Source organism: Triticum aestivum, chromosome 3B, assembly GCF_018294505.1.
Source record: "Triticum aestivum cultivar Chinese Spring chromosome 3B, IWGSC CS RefSeq v2.1, whole genome shotgun sequence".
Classification (NCBI taxonomy): domain Eukaryota; kingdom Viridiplantae; phylum Streptophyta; class Magnoliopsida; order Poales; family Poaceae; genus Triticum; species Triticum aestivum.
This window is the reverse complement of record NC_057801.1, coordinates 403,442,315-403,457,903: the sequence shown is the minus strand read 5'-3', so window position 1 is coordinate 403,457,903 and position 15,589 is coordinate 403,442,315. Positions and strand designations below refer to the sequence as shown.

Here is a 15,589-nt window from a genome sequence, read left to right as displayed (position 1 = left end):
AGGCATAACACACATGTGTGTAAATTTTCAGGATAAAATAAGTTGAAATAAGGGTTGTGCAAAAAAGGCAAATTTGGGTTTTTTAACACATGCTACTATTCATCTTCCCAGACCATGAATTTGTCTTTTTTGTACAGGTCACATTTCAACGTTTTTCATTCTGAAATTTTACACACATAGACATAACATACTTGTTTACTTGCACAATTTTTTCAGATTCTTTTGAAACCGAAAAGTTTGAATTCTGATTTGTTTTAAAAAAGGCCTCCATGGCTCCGGGAGCCAAACGTCCGCTCTCTATATATACACCATATATACCTACTTTATTGGCAAAAATAATGGGTATTCAACTAAATCCCCATGAATTGAAGTGGGCCCGCCCTTGGCTCGCGCCATCTCCCTGCTCGCATGTGTTCGGCGCCACGCTCCCCTCCCCTGCATCGCCCGAGCCTGACTAAATGAAAACAACTAATTCGTCATTCCTGTCGGGTCTAACGATAGGTGCTTTAAACTCCGTGCTATGTAGGCCAAACAGTAAACACGAGATAAGAAACGGGCCAATTTTGCATCACACAGGGTCTGATTGAACCAAATGCACCCCAGTTTTGGCTCGTGGCACCAATTTTCGTTTTACTTTCTCATGCAAGAGAATCAGCAAGTTTTCGGTTTCGCCGGGCAATTAAAGGCACTATTTTTATGGCTGCATTCACATCTTCTTTTGGGAGTTATAAATCTTTAAATCTCGCTATAATAAACTTGTATTCAGAGAGAGAGAGAGAGAGAGAGAGAGCGGTCATCATGCCCAAATGGACGCACCATCGAATTGGTTGACTCGCTGATAACCTGCGAAACCCGTCGACTGTTGACCCCACTCTCGACCGTTGGCTGCGAGGGGCACGCCGCACGCCTATGCCCCGACCGTTGCAGCCTCCTCCCTCCCTCCCCGACGTTTCAAACCCGCGGCCCCGCATCCGGTGCCCATCTCCGATCCGACGGCCTCCCCCTTCCCCAGCTCCCCTCCCCTCCTCCCCAGCCCCAGTCCCCGCTACTGTTTCGACTTTACAAGACACCGACCACCAACGCCTCTCTCTCTCTCTCTCTCTCTCTCTCTCTCTCTCCCCAGATCAAGAGCCAAGAATTCGGTCAAATTTCGAGATCTTGCTCCGATTTCGGCCCGTTAGTGCATCTCTCTTGCCGGGATTTTGTGAGATTTCCAGCGAGCCGTGCCAGTGGGGGAGCTGCTGGGGTCGTCCATGCTCAGGTCGAGCTTCTGACCAGATCTTGTCCGACGAAGATGCCGGTCTCCACGCGCTCGCAGGCCAGCGCCATCAAGGGCGGCGACCCGGGCGCGCGCCAGTGGAGCTCGTCGGCGGCGCGGGTGCCAATATCGGCCCCGGGCCGCGACGCCGCGGGGCGCCGGGCGTCGCTCCTCCCCAACACGCACCACGGGCTCAAGGAGAAGATGCGCGCGCTCAACCTCTTCTACGAGCAGCACAAGCAGATGCTCGCCTCCTCCCAGGGCGGCGCCGCCATGCGCCGCAGCCGCACCATCCCGCACGCCAACGTCGGGGAGGACAGGGACGAGAACGCTCAGGAGGAGGAGGAGGAGGAGGGGGAGGGGGCCAAGCGTCACCACGACGCCTTTGCTCCGCTCCGCGAGGCGGCGGTCCTCAGGGAGAACATGGGGCCTCCGGAGGCGAGGGCCCCTTCCAAGAACGACAAGGTCGTCGTCTTCTCGCGGCCGCCGGAGCCCAAGGAGAAGGAGAACGTGGCCCTCGCCGCCAACGTCATGTCCTGCCCCGTCAAGAAGGCGGCGCCGGCTCTCCCCGCACTGCAGGCCAGGAAGCTCTCACTCGGAGGAGGCATCGGCGGCAAGATCAAGGCTATAGGGGAGATGGGGGCTGCCAATGCCGACGCAACAGGGAGCAGGATCATGGTGTTCGTCAGGCTGCGGCCGATGTCCAGGAAGGAGAAGGAGGCCGGGTCCAAGACCTGCGTCAAGATCGTCAACAAGAAGGACGTGTACCTCACGGAGTTGGCCTCAGAGAACGACTACCTCCGCCTGAAGCGCGTGCGAGGTCGCCATTTCTGCTTCGACGCTTCCTTCCCCGACTCCACGGCGCAGGCCGAAGTCTATAGCACCTCGTAAGAATCGCACTACCATATCATGGTTTCAATCAATTTCTTTACAATGCACATCTTTCAAACAATTATTTCATTAGTTGGTTATTTTAGAAATAATTGCAGTTGTTTGTGCTCTTGAATTTGGAAGTGATAAATCTGCGGATGAAGCTGCATACATCTTTTATGACTAGATTCGATAGTAGGAGACACATTTTCATGATAGTTGAGAAATTGGTTATAGAAGTGGTAGTATTTGTGAAATGTTGGACGAGAGTAATGGTAGGTCTAGGATATTGATTACAGGAGTGAGCTAATTTCTTGAATATTAGGACAAATCAATGGTATAGTATGTACTTGCAATGTATTGCTCAATTGCACTTCTCCACTTTCCTGGCATTTAACATGAGTCCAATCCTCCATTCTTATATTGCAGAACAGCAGATCTTGTGGAAGGTGTTTTGCAAGGGAGGAATGGGACCGTGTTTTGCTATGGAGCAACAGGGGCTGGGAAGACCTACACAATGCTCGGGACCATGGATAACCCTGGCGTAATGGTGCTCGCAATCAAGGATTTGTTCTTGAAGGTGAGGCAGAGGAGCTATGATGGCAACCACTCGATTCAGCTGTCGTACCTCGAGGTCTACAATGAGACAGTGAGGGATTTGCTATCTCCTGGTAGACCCCTCCTTCTGAGAGAAGACAAGCAGCAGGTATTCTAGCCTATAACCATCTTTCAACCAATGAAGCAAGCTTTTGTTGAGAAACTTTACTTTACTCTTGGTGATATCAAGTTAGTAGTCCTCCTGGTAGAGTAAAATTAATCAGTTCGAACAGAACGAAAAAGTATATTATGTTGCCAAATGATCCATTCTGTATGTTCTGTACACATTTTGCAGTATATGTACAATTTATACCCCTTCTTATTATGAGTATTCTAACAGAAAAGTGTATTGTGCATTCCAGGGAACTGTTGCTGCTGGTCTTACACAATATAGAGCATACTCTACAGATGAAGTAATAAGCTCTTCCTTAGTTACTACTCCCTCCGTCCCATAATATAAGAGCGTTTTTGACACTAGCATGGTGTAAAAAACACTCTTATATTATGGGATGGAGGGAGTATTGCTTTGCAGTTGGCAATGAAAATGATAATAACATTCTTGCCATTGTTCATCACAGGTTATGAAATTACTTCAGCAAGGCAACCAGAATAGAACAACTGAACCAACTCGAGTTAATGAGACCTCATCGCGCTCCCATGCAATACTACAGGTGAATGTCTATCATGCACTTTCACTACTACTGAAAAACACGGTCCCGCAAACTGCATAAATATAAACTATTGCAAATTTTGCAGGTTGTCGTGGAATATAGATACATGGATGGAACTAGTGTTGTAACACGAGTTGGAAAGCTTTCACTCATTGATCTTGCTGGATCAGAGAGGGCTATAGCAACTGACCAACGCTCACAGAGGTCGCTGGAAGGAGCGAACATAAACCGGTCTCTCCTCGCACTCAGCAGTTGCATCAATGCTCTTGTGGAGGGGAAGAGGCATGTGCCATATCGCAATTCCAAGCTGACCCAGCTCCTCAAGGATTCACTTGGGGGATCCTGCAACACTGTCATGATTGCAAACATAAGCCCTTCGAATCTTTCCTTTGGTGAGACACAGAACACTCTTCATTGGGCTGATCGTGCCAAGGAGATAAAAACAAAGGTCTGAAAATATGATTTTATGAACATTAATCTTGTAACATTCTACCGAACAGAACTCATGACAAAATGAATAATCTTGTGATTTTTCAGCCATTGACCGCTGGGAATGAGGAAGTTTTCAAGGCACCAGATTCTGATACTGATCAGGCCAAGCTAGTACTGGAGCTTCAGAAGGAGAACAGTGAGCTGAGGCAGCAGGTGGTGAAGCAGCAACAGAAGCTGCTGACTGTTCAGGCTCAGTCACTTGCTCCCAACGGCTCCCCACAACAATGTGCTCCCCCCTCACCTCACATTACCACCACGCCATGCTCAACACAAAGAAAGGTGAAGCGGTCTATTTTAGACAGGAGCTGTTTCAGCACACCAAATTCTAAGAGGCCAGCAGACAATACAATGGTCCGGGACCTGCAGAGGAAAGTGAAGACCCTGGTGTCCGAGATGGAGAAGATGAAGAAGGAACACTTTCTACAGCTCAAGCAGAGGGACGAGTTCATCCGTGGTTTGATCAACAGGAAGAACTCAAATGACCCTGAACCAGCAACAGCTGAGAGAAGAGTGATCACAAGGGCAAGCCTACGTAAGGCCGAGAAAGATGCAGGTGAGCTGAAGAGCCCAAGCCACCGGTTCACGTCACCTATGCCTACGGCTAAGAAGCGTACCTTCTGGGACTTTGGAGGAGAAAGCCCTTCAGTTCTTGCTGGAAATGGGCGGAAGACTCGGAGCCATGTAGCTGCTGAAACTCCAACCAGGGCCCCTTCAATGCTACTTCAGGTATAGTCCTTCAGCTCACATCACTCCCAAGAGTTTACCAGTTCTATATGGGCAGCATATAAATTACGTTTCTGTTGCTGCCGGGGCCTCACCCTGCATTACGCTTTGTTTCAGCCGGGATTCACACGCCAAAGAGCCTAGCAGCACTGGACCCTCAGGAGACGAATGAATGCGGAGGATAGACATGTTCATATCTTACTATTTTTTTGTCAGCTATGCTAATTGGAGTTTACCATATCCATGTATTCTGTTGATTGAATTCAGTTTGCCTGGGCTAACTGAACCAGCATAGAGTTTTATTAGCTTCTATGTCCATTTAAATTATTGAAAGTGTACAATATTTGGTCAGGGGAGAGAACATTTATATTTGGCAACTGGAGCAGCTGTTACACATTTTCCGTCTAAATGTTGCTCTATTTTGGCAAAACAAAATGACAAGTTTGTTCAAGGCATATAAAGTTCGTATGCAATCTGAATCAAAATGAATGATGCCCTGCAAGAAGAAGAAACAGAACCAGGTCCATATGCATCTGAGTATAAACTTGTACAAATGAACCACAATAAATAACATCCTGGTTTTCTAGGAACATAATTATCATCGACAATCAAGCAAGCTAAATCTTCATCTAATTCATTGAAGTTACATATCAGTTTGTTGAGGACAGACTTCGCCTCCTCTTCAGCCACATTCTCTTGGTTGGTGCAAGATCCTGCCGCATGGTCTCCATCGGAAATTCTTCCCTCTGCAACGGTGATTTGCTACTGCTTTCTCCTTGCACATACAACGGTTTCATAAATGCTTGATAAGATGATGCAACTTCTACTGGCAATTTGTCTTGAGCTTCCTTGGCAATATCCTCTGAAGGTCCAGCCTCTTCTGCTGACTTGGATCTTCTCTCCAGTTCCATTTCTTCAAAGCTACTACCACTGCTGCAGCTCCCACTGCCTCTGGAGTAGCTACTGCTTGTTCTATCCTCCGAAGTAGAGCTCTCGCTGAGCGTATTAAAGACCGTAATGCTTTCTCTATGTGCGCCATGAAATGAGTGACTCTTGTGCTTTCCATTGTAAAGAGGCAATATGGAAGAGCCTTGTCTCAAGCCCAGGACATCCCTGCCAAGACTGTATGATGTGTACAGCTTCCTCTCAACACCATCCTTGGCTTTCACCATTTCACCCAATTGCTCTAAAGTTTCGTTTGAAGAGGCGTCTTCAACCGCCTTCTGCTCTAACTCGGAGATAATCTTGCCTAAGACTCTCCTCTTGCTGTGAAGAGAACGCTGCGTTTCAGAAGGTAGATGTCAGACTCAGACCATAGTTCAGTGGAGAAGTCACCCTAAACTATGTTTCTAGTACACATACCCTCTTTTTCAGGAACTTTTGCAAGCCATTGTTTTGAAGTTTTTTCTTCCTCCAGAAGATGCAGCAAAACCGCACAATTACCGCTTGTACCACAATGACAATGAGTTGGAAAAAGAACAACAGAAGGACATGGTTGTGGTCACCTGATGGATATACATTACTTAGTCGGTAATTATGCATTTCTAACTAAACAACAGCAACAAAAGAAGAAAAATGTCACAACTTGAATGTCACCTGGATCACCATGAACAAACTTTGGTTTTGCTTTTCTACAAGTCCAAGCAATCTTTTGCCCTTGCAGAACAAAGAGGTGAAGTACTCGGTAAGACAATACAACTTTAGGATGGAAAATCAACTAGATACATGCGAAAAGAAAGCATACTTCTCGTGTAGCATTGCACGGTGTTGCCGATTCCTGTGATAAGAAATTTCAGGAGCTCAAAGCTTTGCAAATTAGTTGATATCAGGTACTCCCTCCATCCCAAAATAAGTATTACATCAGCGACACTTATTTTGGGGTGGAGGGAGTATAACTTTACCAATTACCCTTATATTGTTTCTCTCTTCAGTTAACTTGAAGCATAATAATTGCTTAATCGAGGATTCAAGAGCTAAACAAGACTTACTTGCAGAAGATAGAGCAGTGAGAAGAATGGTCTCATCTAGTGTAAAGTAGTCCAGGTCACTACTGGACAACAAATTCGATAATTCTCCTGGTAAGGAAATGAATACCACATAAAAAAAATTAGCTTTACGCCACCATTTTGGAGGAACAAGAATGACACATTCATCCAAAGAACGAAACAAACCAGGATACTTTTCGGTCCAGTAGACCGTTCCAGTTGCTGGAGCCAACAAAGTAAACAAGATGCTTGATGGCTTCATCGCCGATACATAGGTGTAATCACCGATAGTTTGACTTGATTTTGCCTCCATTATGGTCTGGCTGATGTAGACCGAAAACCCTGAGCAGTCCAGGACTGGAGTTGAATGGATCACTGAGTTAGGTGTCATTCTTTGAAGAAACTTTCTGATATCACCATCAGGAGAAACTGAATACAAGATCCCATCTAACGAGCCAATTGATATCCAACCTGTTACAACAGTTGAACAAAGTAGCATGAAGGGTGATATATGATACTACAAATTATGATGCAAATAGATGTTGGTATACGAATACGAATGTTGAAGAGGATGCAGTTAAACAAAACAATTAAAGTCCCATGAGAATTAAACAGCTCCAGATGTGAATGAATTAGCGAAGGAACAAACATGTTTCAAAATCCAGATGGATGATTTACCATTGGAATCCACAGCTGGCAAGATTTTGTCATTACTAAGTGGACCAACACTCAGCTGCCATGAAATGTTTCCTGACAGTACATCAAGCCCCATCACAGTTGACTTTCTGGGAAGGACAATGTATAGGCGGCCATTATTTCCCAGTGCAATTGTCACGACTTTGTCGATTGAGCTCAAGTCTTGGACCCATCTATACTGATGGCTATGAATGTACATAGAATAGAGCTGGCCTTGGGTATTTGATATCTGCTCAGTCATATGAAATTAAAATGGCAGGGTGAAAAAGATGAGAAGTTAAAGAAAAACAGTACCCAGTGAAATAAGGGCTTACATAAAGAGTACCCTCGCATTGATCAACAATTGGAGATGAATTGAAATAGCAGCCTGAGATGCTGTTGCCCTTGCAGCCTAGACGGTAACCGAAGCGATCGACCACAGGCCCGGCACTCCACTGTAGCTTCCCGTCACGCAATGAGAAAGAGAAAAGGCCACGGTTCCTAATGGTGATGAAAAGAGATGCATAGCTGCTGCTGGTGGATAGGCCAATGATCTCCTCAGACCTCCCTGGTGGTGAACCGTGACTGAAAAACACTTGTGATGTTGGGGCACTGGTGTGTAAGTTTTGTGGAGTTACTTTTATGACCTTATCTTCTGCCACCAAGTATATCTACACACACAATCGACACACATTATTCTCTGCCACGAAGTACAAGCATGAAAGCGTGTTCACAATGAAGCAGCAATGCGATTTGGATTTACCTTGTCCCTCTCGGCAACCAAACTGATATCTTGTTTGCACTTGTATCCAAGGGGAATGATCCACGCGAAGGATCCGTTTGGCTCGAAAGCGAGTAGGTGCTTCCCGGAGCAAGCGACGAGGCGGCCGCCGTGGCCGATGAGAGGGGCCGAGAGGGCACGGCCAACACCCGCCGGTATATGGGCTGCAAGCAACCGCAAAACCCATCAAGTCAAGTCAGGAGGCGCAACCGTGCGTGCGTGCGTGCGTGAGTGGGCAAGGAAACTGCAGACTGTATGTATGTGTAGAAACCAAAGCAAGGGGATTGTTCGTACGGTTTTCAGCGGCGCTTGCATTGAGCCTCTGAAGCGCCAGCGACGACGACGACGAGCGCGCGGCGCCGACGAGAGAACACAGGAGCAGGCATAGGCGCGGCAACAACCTCATCGCCATGGCTGCGCGGTTGCAGAGAGGAAGAGTTTTTGGAGTAAGTGGAAGGACGGAGTGGTTACATTACACCCTGGCGGCGGTTCCTCCAGCGGCAGCAACTCGCCCTCGGAATCGGAAGGAAACTGACAAATGCAGGAATTTCTCGCAATCGTCGTGGGCTCGCTGCATCTCAGCGTGTAACGTGCCTACTAGACTGAATTGCAAAAAAAAAAAAAAACATCACATTTGAAGCTCAAGCATCAATTTGCCACCACATTTCTAGCGCGTCCCAAGAATCCACCATTTTTGTTGTAAATTTTTCTCAATAAAATCAAATGACCGTTTTGCCGCAACTAAACCGACTTCTGACATGGCAGGTCCACCGGTCAGGTGCCACGTCGGACTAACCGAACGACAACTGGGTTGACGGCCGTTAGGCCACGCGCATACAAAACAGAGCCCACCACTCGCCACCGCTCACACTCCACTCCACTCCACTCGCTCACTCTCCACGCTACTCTGCTCTGTCCCCTGTTTTCGCCGCCGGAGCTCTTCGCCGCCGTAGAAGATGCCGTCGTGGAAGGATGGAGAGGAGAGCAGCGAGGAGGAGGAGCTGGTCGACATGGAGCTGGAGCAGCACTGGGTAAGAGATCTGCTTTGCACCTATGGTTAGGGTTGGGGTTCAAGTGTTCTTCAATTTGAGACCATGTTTGGAGCAGTTGCTCTTTGTTCTGCGGTTCATTAGTGTGCTACAATGCAGGCGAACCCTGGGACCACTAAGATGCATCCTTCTGTGGTAGAGCTGCAGATGCAAGCATCAAATGTAGACTGCACTTGGCCCCATGCATGAAATATGTTGCATTTGAAGGAAAGGACACGGGGAGGAGGTTCTACGGATGTGTTATTCCTCATGTCAATGTTATCCAACTAGGGTTTGTGTTGGTGGTAGTTAGTGGTTGCAATTTCTGCCAGTAAATTCAGTTAATGAAACACGATTTGGACTGTCTGCACATGCAAGCATCAATTTCTGTCAGTAAATTCAGTTAATGAAACATGATTTGAACTATGGTAGAGCTGCAGATGCAAGCATCAATTTCTGTCAGTAAATTCAGGGAATTGAACTATTCAATTTATTTGGACTGTGGTGCTGAATGAACTAATGTAGTTTGTTGTAGGTTCAGTTAACATGTTTTTAAGAGTGATTTTGCAATGCTAGTATGCTTTTAACAACTATTCAAGGATGAATTAATGGTAGTATTGCTACTGTCATATCAGCTTAGCTTGAACTTCAAGTTTCCTGAATCTCTACTATATCTGCAAGTCTGACTGAATCACTGAATATCTCATGTATTTTCCTTTTTAAGTTGGCATATTTATTTTCTAATACTTGATGCATGATGGTATTGACTGTGGAGTTGCTCAGTGGGTTGATGCCCCATGGCGATGTTTGGTGAAGATATGGGAGATGTTACATGAGGAGAACCATGGCAGAGTGATGGACCATGAGAATTATAAGAAAGAGTTGGCCAAGGTGAACAAGCAGTTGGATACACTTGGGGATCAGTACAATCAGCTGTTTGAGGATGTCACCAAGATGTTTGATTGGGCAGATCAGAACAACAGGGTCATGAGTGATGAAGAGTTCAAGCAGAAGCAGATGGATGTGGAAAAGGACATGGAGAAGCTAGCTATCAGCAAGGAGAAGGAGAGTGCTACCTTTGGCAAGATGAACGAGATGGAGAAGCTGGTTGAGGAGCACAAGGAGCTGAAGTGCATTCTTAGATCTCAGGGAGAGATCATTAGGAACACCAGGAAGGAGAGGGAGGGACTAACTGATAGAGGAGAAGAAGAAGCTGGAGTTTCTGGTGGGTGATCTTATGAAAGCTGGTCATGCCAACAAGGACAAGCTTTTCAAGACCAAGTCAATCCTTGATGAGTGAACAATGATGTCCATCACCTCAGTTTGCAGTTATGTTAAGCTAATATGTGGCCTTGGAACAATATAGTTGGCCTTGGGGTTGTATATTTTGGGAATCCCCTAGTTATGTAATGGCTGTAATGATTATCTGCAAAACTACCTCCAGTTAAGTTATGTAATGTCTGTAATGACTAGCTGCAAAACTACCCCAGTTATGTAATGTTGTTAGCTTTCTATATTAAGAGCTATGCTATTATGAATCTGCTTATTTGGACTAAATGCTCAAGACCAACTGGGCATGGCCAAATTGTTTTAGAACTAAATGACCAGTCCAAATTGGGAAAATGCTTACAATAGGTAAAATGTTGATCAAGAAAATGACAAAGAAAAAATATGCATAGTGCACTCACCACCTAAACCTAGCACTTAAACCACTCATTTAGGCTTTAGGGTGGCTCGAGCTTGACAAAGCCACGTAAACCACTCATTTAGGCTTTAGGGTGGCTCGGGGTCGACGAAGCCACACAAACCACTCATTTAGGATTTAGGGTGGCTCGGGCTCGACAAAGCTACCCAAACCACTCATTTAGGTTTCAGGGTGGCTCGGGCTCGACAAAACCACCTAAACCTATCGTTTAGTCTTTAGGGTGGCTCGGGCTCGACAAAACCACCCAAACCACCATTTAGTCTTTAGGGTGGCTCGGGCTCGACAAATCAAGTTCTAAACCTATCATTTATGGTTTAGGATGACCAGTCCAAAATGACCAGCAAATGCCAAAATGTTTTAGAACAAAATGAGCATGAAACAAGTAAATTGTTGATCGCAGAAACATGTTCTCAACCATAATAGTTCTCAGCCATACAAGTTCTCAAGCTTAGCATACTAACACAAACAACTTCTCAAGCTAAATACTAATTACACATACCAGTTCTCAGGCATAGTTTCTGAAATTTAGAAATACTTAAGGCAGGTTGTTCAAAAGACAATAGCCAATTTGTGCATTGACCTAGTTGCCACTGGCATAAAAGTAACCCCTCATTCTGGTGCTCTGGAACCTCTTCCTTTTGGACCCTACTATTGCTCCCTCTGTTTTAGTTGCAGCCCTAGGTGCCATGTATGGCCTTCCACCTCTCCTGCTGGGTGCATTGCTTGAACTTGAAGCTCTTGTGGCAGACTGGGAAGGAGTAGTAGAAGCATCACTTGTGATGTTTGCCCTTCTAGAAGCAGCAGTTGTTCTTCTTGGCCTTGTAGAAGCAGCAGGCTGGGCAGGACCAGTAGAAGCACCAGTTGTTCTTCTTCCCCTGGTAGATGCAACAGGCTAGGCAGGACCATTAGAAGTTGCTCTTCTTCCCCTAGTAGTTGCAGCAGGTGGTGAAGTGGTTGCAGGCTGGGTAGGAGCAGTAGAACTTCCCCCAACTTCATGGTAGTGAGTTCTGGTTGTCTAAGAGAGCACACATCATAGCCCAACAATTAGGATGAAGCCATCAAATGATTAAAACAATGAAAACTTTAGAGGCTAGTTCTTTGTGCCAGTTTCATGGTAATGTTAAGTTGAAAACAGTGAAAACAATGTGCATATTCCATACCTTGTGCTTGTCCTTTCTTGTCTGAAGATGAGGCTTCAGGGCTGAGGGTAGTAGGTGTACCTATGTTTCTGCATTTTGCAGTTGCTGCAGGTAATAGTTGCCATCCTTGATGTATCCTTATTTGTTGGGACCTCAAATTGCCCCTTACTCCTAGTTGTTTGCTTCTTGCCATTCTTCTCTTTGAACGCTGGTGAATCTGTCTGCAGTTGGTGTCCTAGGCCAACAGTCAGGCCCTGGTACAGGGTAGATGATGTGCTTGTATGTTTCCTTATACAATGGCTTTTTGGAGAACTCATGCACATAGTATTCTGGCTGTCCCTTCACTCTTGTAATGGCAGAAATTGCATGGTTACATGGCCAACCACATATGTCCCATTTCTTGTAGTCACAGGTCCACTTATCAAGGTTCACACAGTAGGTAGACTCCCCACTAGTAACTTGCCAAATACCAGGATCTGCCATGTATGCAGTGCAATGCCTAGAGTACTTCATTGACTCCTCCAACTTCTCCATATAAGTGGGTGTTATCTCCCACCTACTCTTCTCTGTCTTCTCTCTAACTGCTTGGTATTTAACCATCAACTTAGTTCTGAATCCATCCACACAGCTCCTCATTGGCTTGTTCCTCACATCTAGTATCATCTTGTTAAATACTTCACTAAGATTGTTGACTACTAGGTCTGTCTTGCATGTGTCATCCATAGCATGCTTGCCCAAGTCTCTTTAGGGATATTACGAAGCCACTTCCAAGCACCTTCATCCTCCCTCTTCAGTTCATTCATTGCAACCTAAAAACCATTCTTGGTGTATGAATATGCAGCATTGTCCATATGCTTCTTCAACTCCTCACTCATGAAGACATCTGACTAGAAATTTGCATAGACATGTTTAAGACAATATTTTTTGAGGTGAGTGTGGGAACACAGCTTGAATTGCATTCAACAAGCCCTGTTTAAGTCATAATAGAGATTATTATTGGTATAAATTGCTCCTTCCTTGTGAAAGGATCGATATGGTTTACTAGAGGGGCACTACAAAAAAAGACACATCCGAGACATTTTGGGCCGAACGAAAAAATTTCTGGCATACTTATGACACTTCTATGATGATAATTGTGACAAAACCCGTATCATCATAGATGTGGTGGGCTCCTACTTCTATGACAAAAATCATGACAGAAAATGGGCTTTTCGTCCTGGGCAGGCCGGAGACGCAGCTGCATGACATTCTTTGGATCGTGCATGAAGGAAAAAAACGTGGTAGAAGCAAGGGCGAGGAAAATATCGGGGAGTTCCCGGTTACGGCGGGTGGTCGGGGGCCGAGCGATGCGTGTTTCTCTCGTACACGTACACGCATGGGTGCGAGGCGTTGGGCTCTAACTGAACCCGAGCGAGGCGTTCGCCTAACTGAACCCAATCGATTGCATTGCAGGCTACGCGTTATTGAACCCGAGCGATCGATCAATGGCTGTTAAGTGAACCCAATCGAGCGATTCCTTCCCTACTGCTGCTAATTGAAGCCGATCGATGCTGCCTCTGGATGAACAGTGAGTGTTGTTGGGGGGGTGGATGAACAGTTCCCGGTAGGGGGTTGGCTGAACAGGACCCCGTGGTGTTGACGTTGGATGAACAAGACCCCGATCGATCGAGCCGGTTAGGCGCGGATGAACAGGACCCGGTGGAGGGCTGGATGAACAGGACCCTGTGAAGGGAAGGTTGAACAGTAGCCGGTGGAGGGCTAGTTGAACAATAGCCGGTGGAGGGCTGGATGAACAGTACCCGTGGAGGGGTGGTTGAACAGGACCCCATGGAGAGGGCTGGTTGAACAGTAGCCGGTGGAGGAGCGCGCGGTGGAGGCTGGATGAACAGGAGCCCGTGGATGAATAGTCACAGGTGGAGGCTGCAGGAGGTCGACAATGGATGAACAGTAGCCCGTGGAGGCTGGAGGAGATCAACGGTGGAGATGAACAGTATCTGGTGGAGTCCCGTTTTGCGATACGCCATACCCCTCCCGATGAACAGGACCCCCGTTTCGACAGTAGCGCTCCAACACAAGTCTGTTTCCTCTGTTTTGCGGTATGCCACACCCCTTCCGATCAACAAGACCCCGTTTCGACCGTAGGAGGTCCAACAGAAGTCCGTTTCCTCTGTTTTGCGGTACGCCAGACCCATCCCAATGAACATGATCCCGTTTCGACCGTGGCTGGTCGAACACAAGGCCGTTTCTTCTGTTCTGCAGTATGCCAGGCCTTGTTTCCATCAGTTATTCCGTCCAAGCCCTCCCGGTGAACACGACGACGCATTCTGTTCCAACCCAGCCCGTTGGCTTCCCATGAACACAACGACGACGCAGTTTCTTTGTTTTGACCCAGCCACGAGCCCTGGCCGTATGTATGCGTGAGTAGGCTTCGAGACCCCGTCCGTATGTATGTACGTGACCGTATTTACTTTCTTGCACCCTGGCCGTTGTACGCACGTGTACATGCTACATGCACGCCTCTACTACGACACGTGCGCGCCTCTACATCGACCAGTATATACGTACACATTCGTGACCAGAATGACAACGCCACGTACGCTTCGACCAGGTGGATCCCGACTGTCAGGCACTTCCTTGCGTGCGAAGATGTAGCTGGTGGGTCCCAACAGTTAGGGGGCGAATCATTTTTTTGCCCGTAATATGGACGCACTTCCTTGCGTGTGAACATGTAGTTGGTGTGTCCCAGCAGTCAGGGGGAAACATTTTTTTCGCGAAATATAGTGGCCCGTCCGGTGGTTCCCCACTGTCAGGTGGAGGAATCATTATTTTTCGCGTAATAAGGAGGCACTTCCTTGCTGCGGCCGTGGACCCGGCTATCAACCTCTCCATGTACAGTACTCTTCTGATGGAAGTCGTTCCTTGATCATGTTGACCACGCCGCACCGAGAGCGCCAGGGCGGTAGATGATGGAGAGGCCTAGGAAGGGGACGACGCGGAGCCGGGGAAGACGCGACAGTGGATGCCCACGCGGAGAGGAGTACGAGGGTTCACTGGTTCGCCTTCGGTGTGTAGTTGCCGTCGCCGCAGGGCCTGGCTAGCGGTGGGAGTAGTAGGGGGCGGTGAGGCCTCAACGGCAGCATAGCCGGCCACTAGAGGCAGGAGCAGGTGGTCTCGCCGGCGCTAGTTTGGGCGGCTGGTGCAAGAAGAGCAACGATTGAAGAAGCAACATGACCGTTCGATTCAAATCCAACGGTCACTGCTGCTAGAATCGTTTGTTGACTAAGTTGACAAGTACAACATACGCCGTCAACTTAGTAGGCCCACAGGTCAGCCTCCCAACCGGTGCACCCCAGATGTCAGTGGGAGGAATCAATTTTTTCACATAATAAGGAGGCAGTTGATTGCGTGCGACCAGGCCAGCGGAGGGAGTAGGGTGGGTCGGTGAAGCCTGCGCGGCATCACAGCAAGCCACAAGAGGAGGGACCAGGCAGTCCCGCTGGCGCTAGTTTAGGCGGCTAGAGGAGGAAAATCAGAGATTGAAGAAGCACGTCGTCCGTTGGATGGACATCCAACAGTCACTGCTGCTAGAATCGTGTGTTGACTGACAAAGCCTTGCGTAAACAAGTCAGCCTCGAAATCTGTGGTGTGTACAACCCATTTGCTAT

General features: G+C 47.2%; 2 protein-coding genes across 2 annotated transcripts; one reads left to right on the top strand and one right to left on the bottom strand.

Annotated features, from left to right (window-relative positions):
- The first annotated feature begins 1,031 nt into the window (after positions 1 to 1,031).
- LOC123070071 (kinesin-like protein KIN-8A) lies at positions 1,032 to 5,012 on the top strand. Its single transcript, XM_044493088.1, has 7 exons — positions 1,032 to 2,145; positions 2,558 to 2,834; positions 3,088 to 3,138; positions 3,304 to 3,396; positions 3,482 to 3,844; positions 3,934 to 4,614; positions 4,729 to 5,012. Exons 1-7 carry the CDS (start codon positions 1,295 to 1,297, stop codon positions 4,753 to 4,755), a joined length of 2,343 nt encoding a protein of 780 aa, XP_044349023.1. The 5' UTR covers positions 1,032 to 1,294; the 3' UTR covers positions 4,756 to 5,012.
- Positions 5,013 to 5,120: 108 nt separating this feature from the next.
- LOC123070072 (protein GAMETE EXPRESSED 3) lies at positions 5,121 to 8,534 on the bottom strand. Its single transcript, XM_044493089.1, has 10 exons — positions 8,347 to 8,534; positions 8,035 to 8,216; positions 7,607 to 7,942; positions 7,275 to 7,521; positions 6,783 to 7,067; positions 6,600 to 6,686; positions 6,356 to 6,388; positions 6,208 to 6,267; positions 5,974 to 6,116; positions 5,121 to 5,891 (listed from the first exon to the last, which is right to left on the bottom strand). Exons 1-10 carry the CDS (start codon positions 8,462 to 8,464, stop codon positions 5,262 to 5,264), a joined length of 2,121 nt encoding a protein of 706 aa, XP_044349024.1. The 5' UTR covers positions 8,465 to 8,534; the 3' UTR covers positions 5,121 to 5,261.
- Positions 8,535 to 15,589: the final 7,055 nt, after the last annotated feature.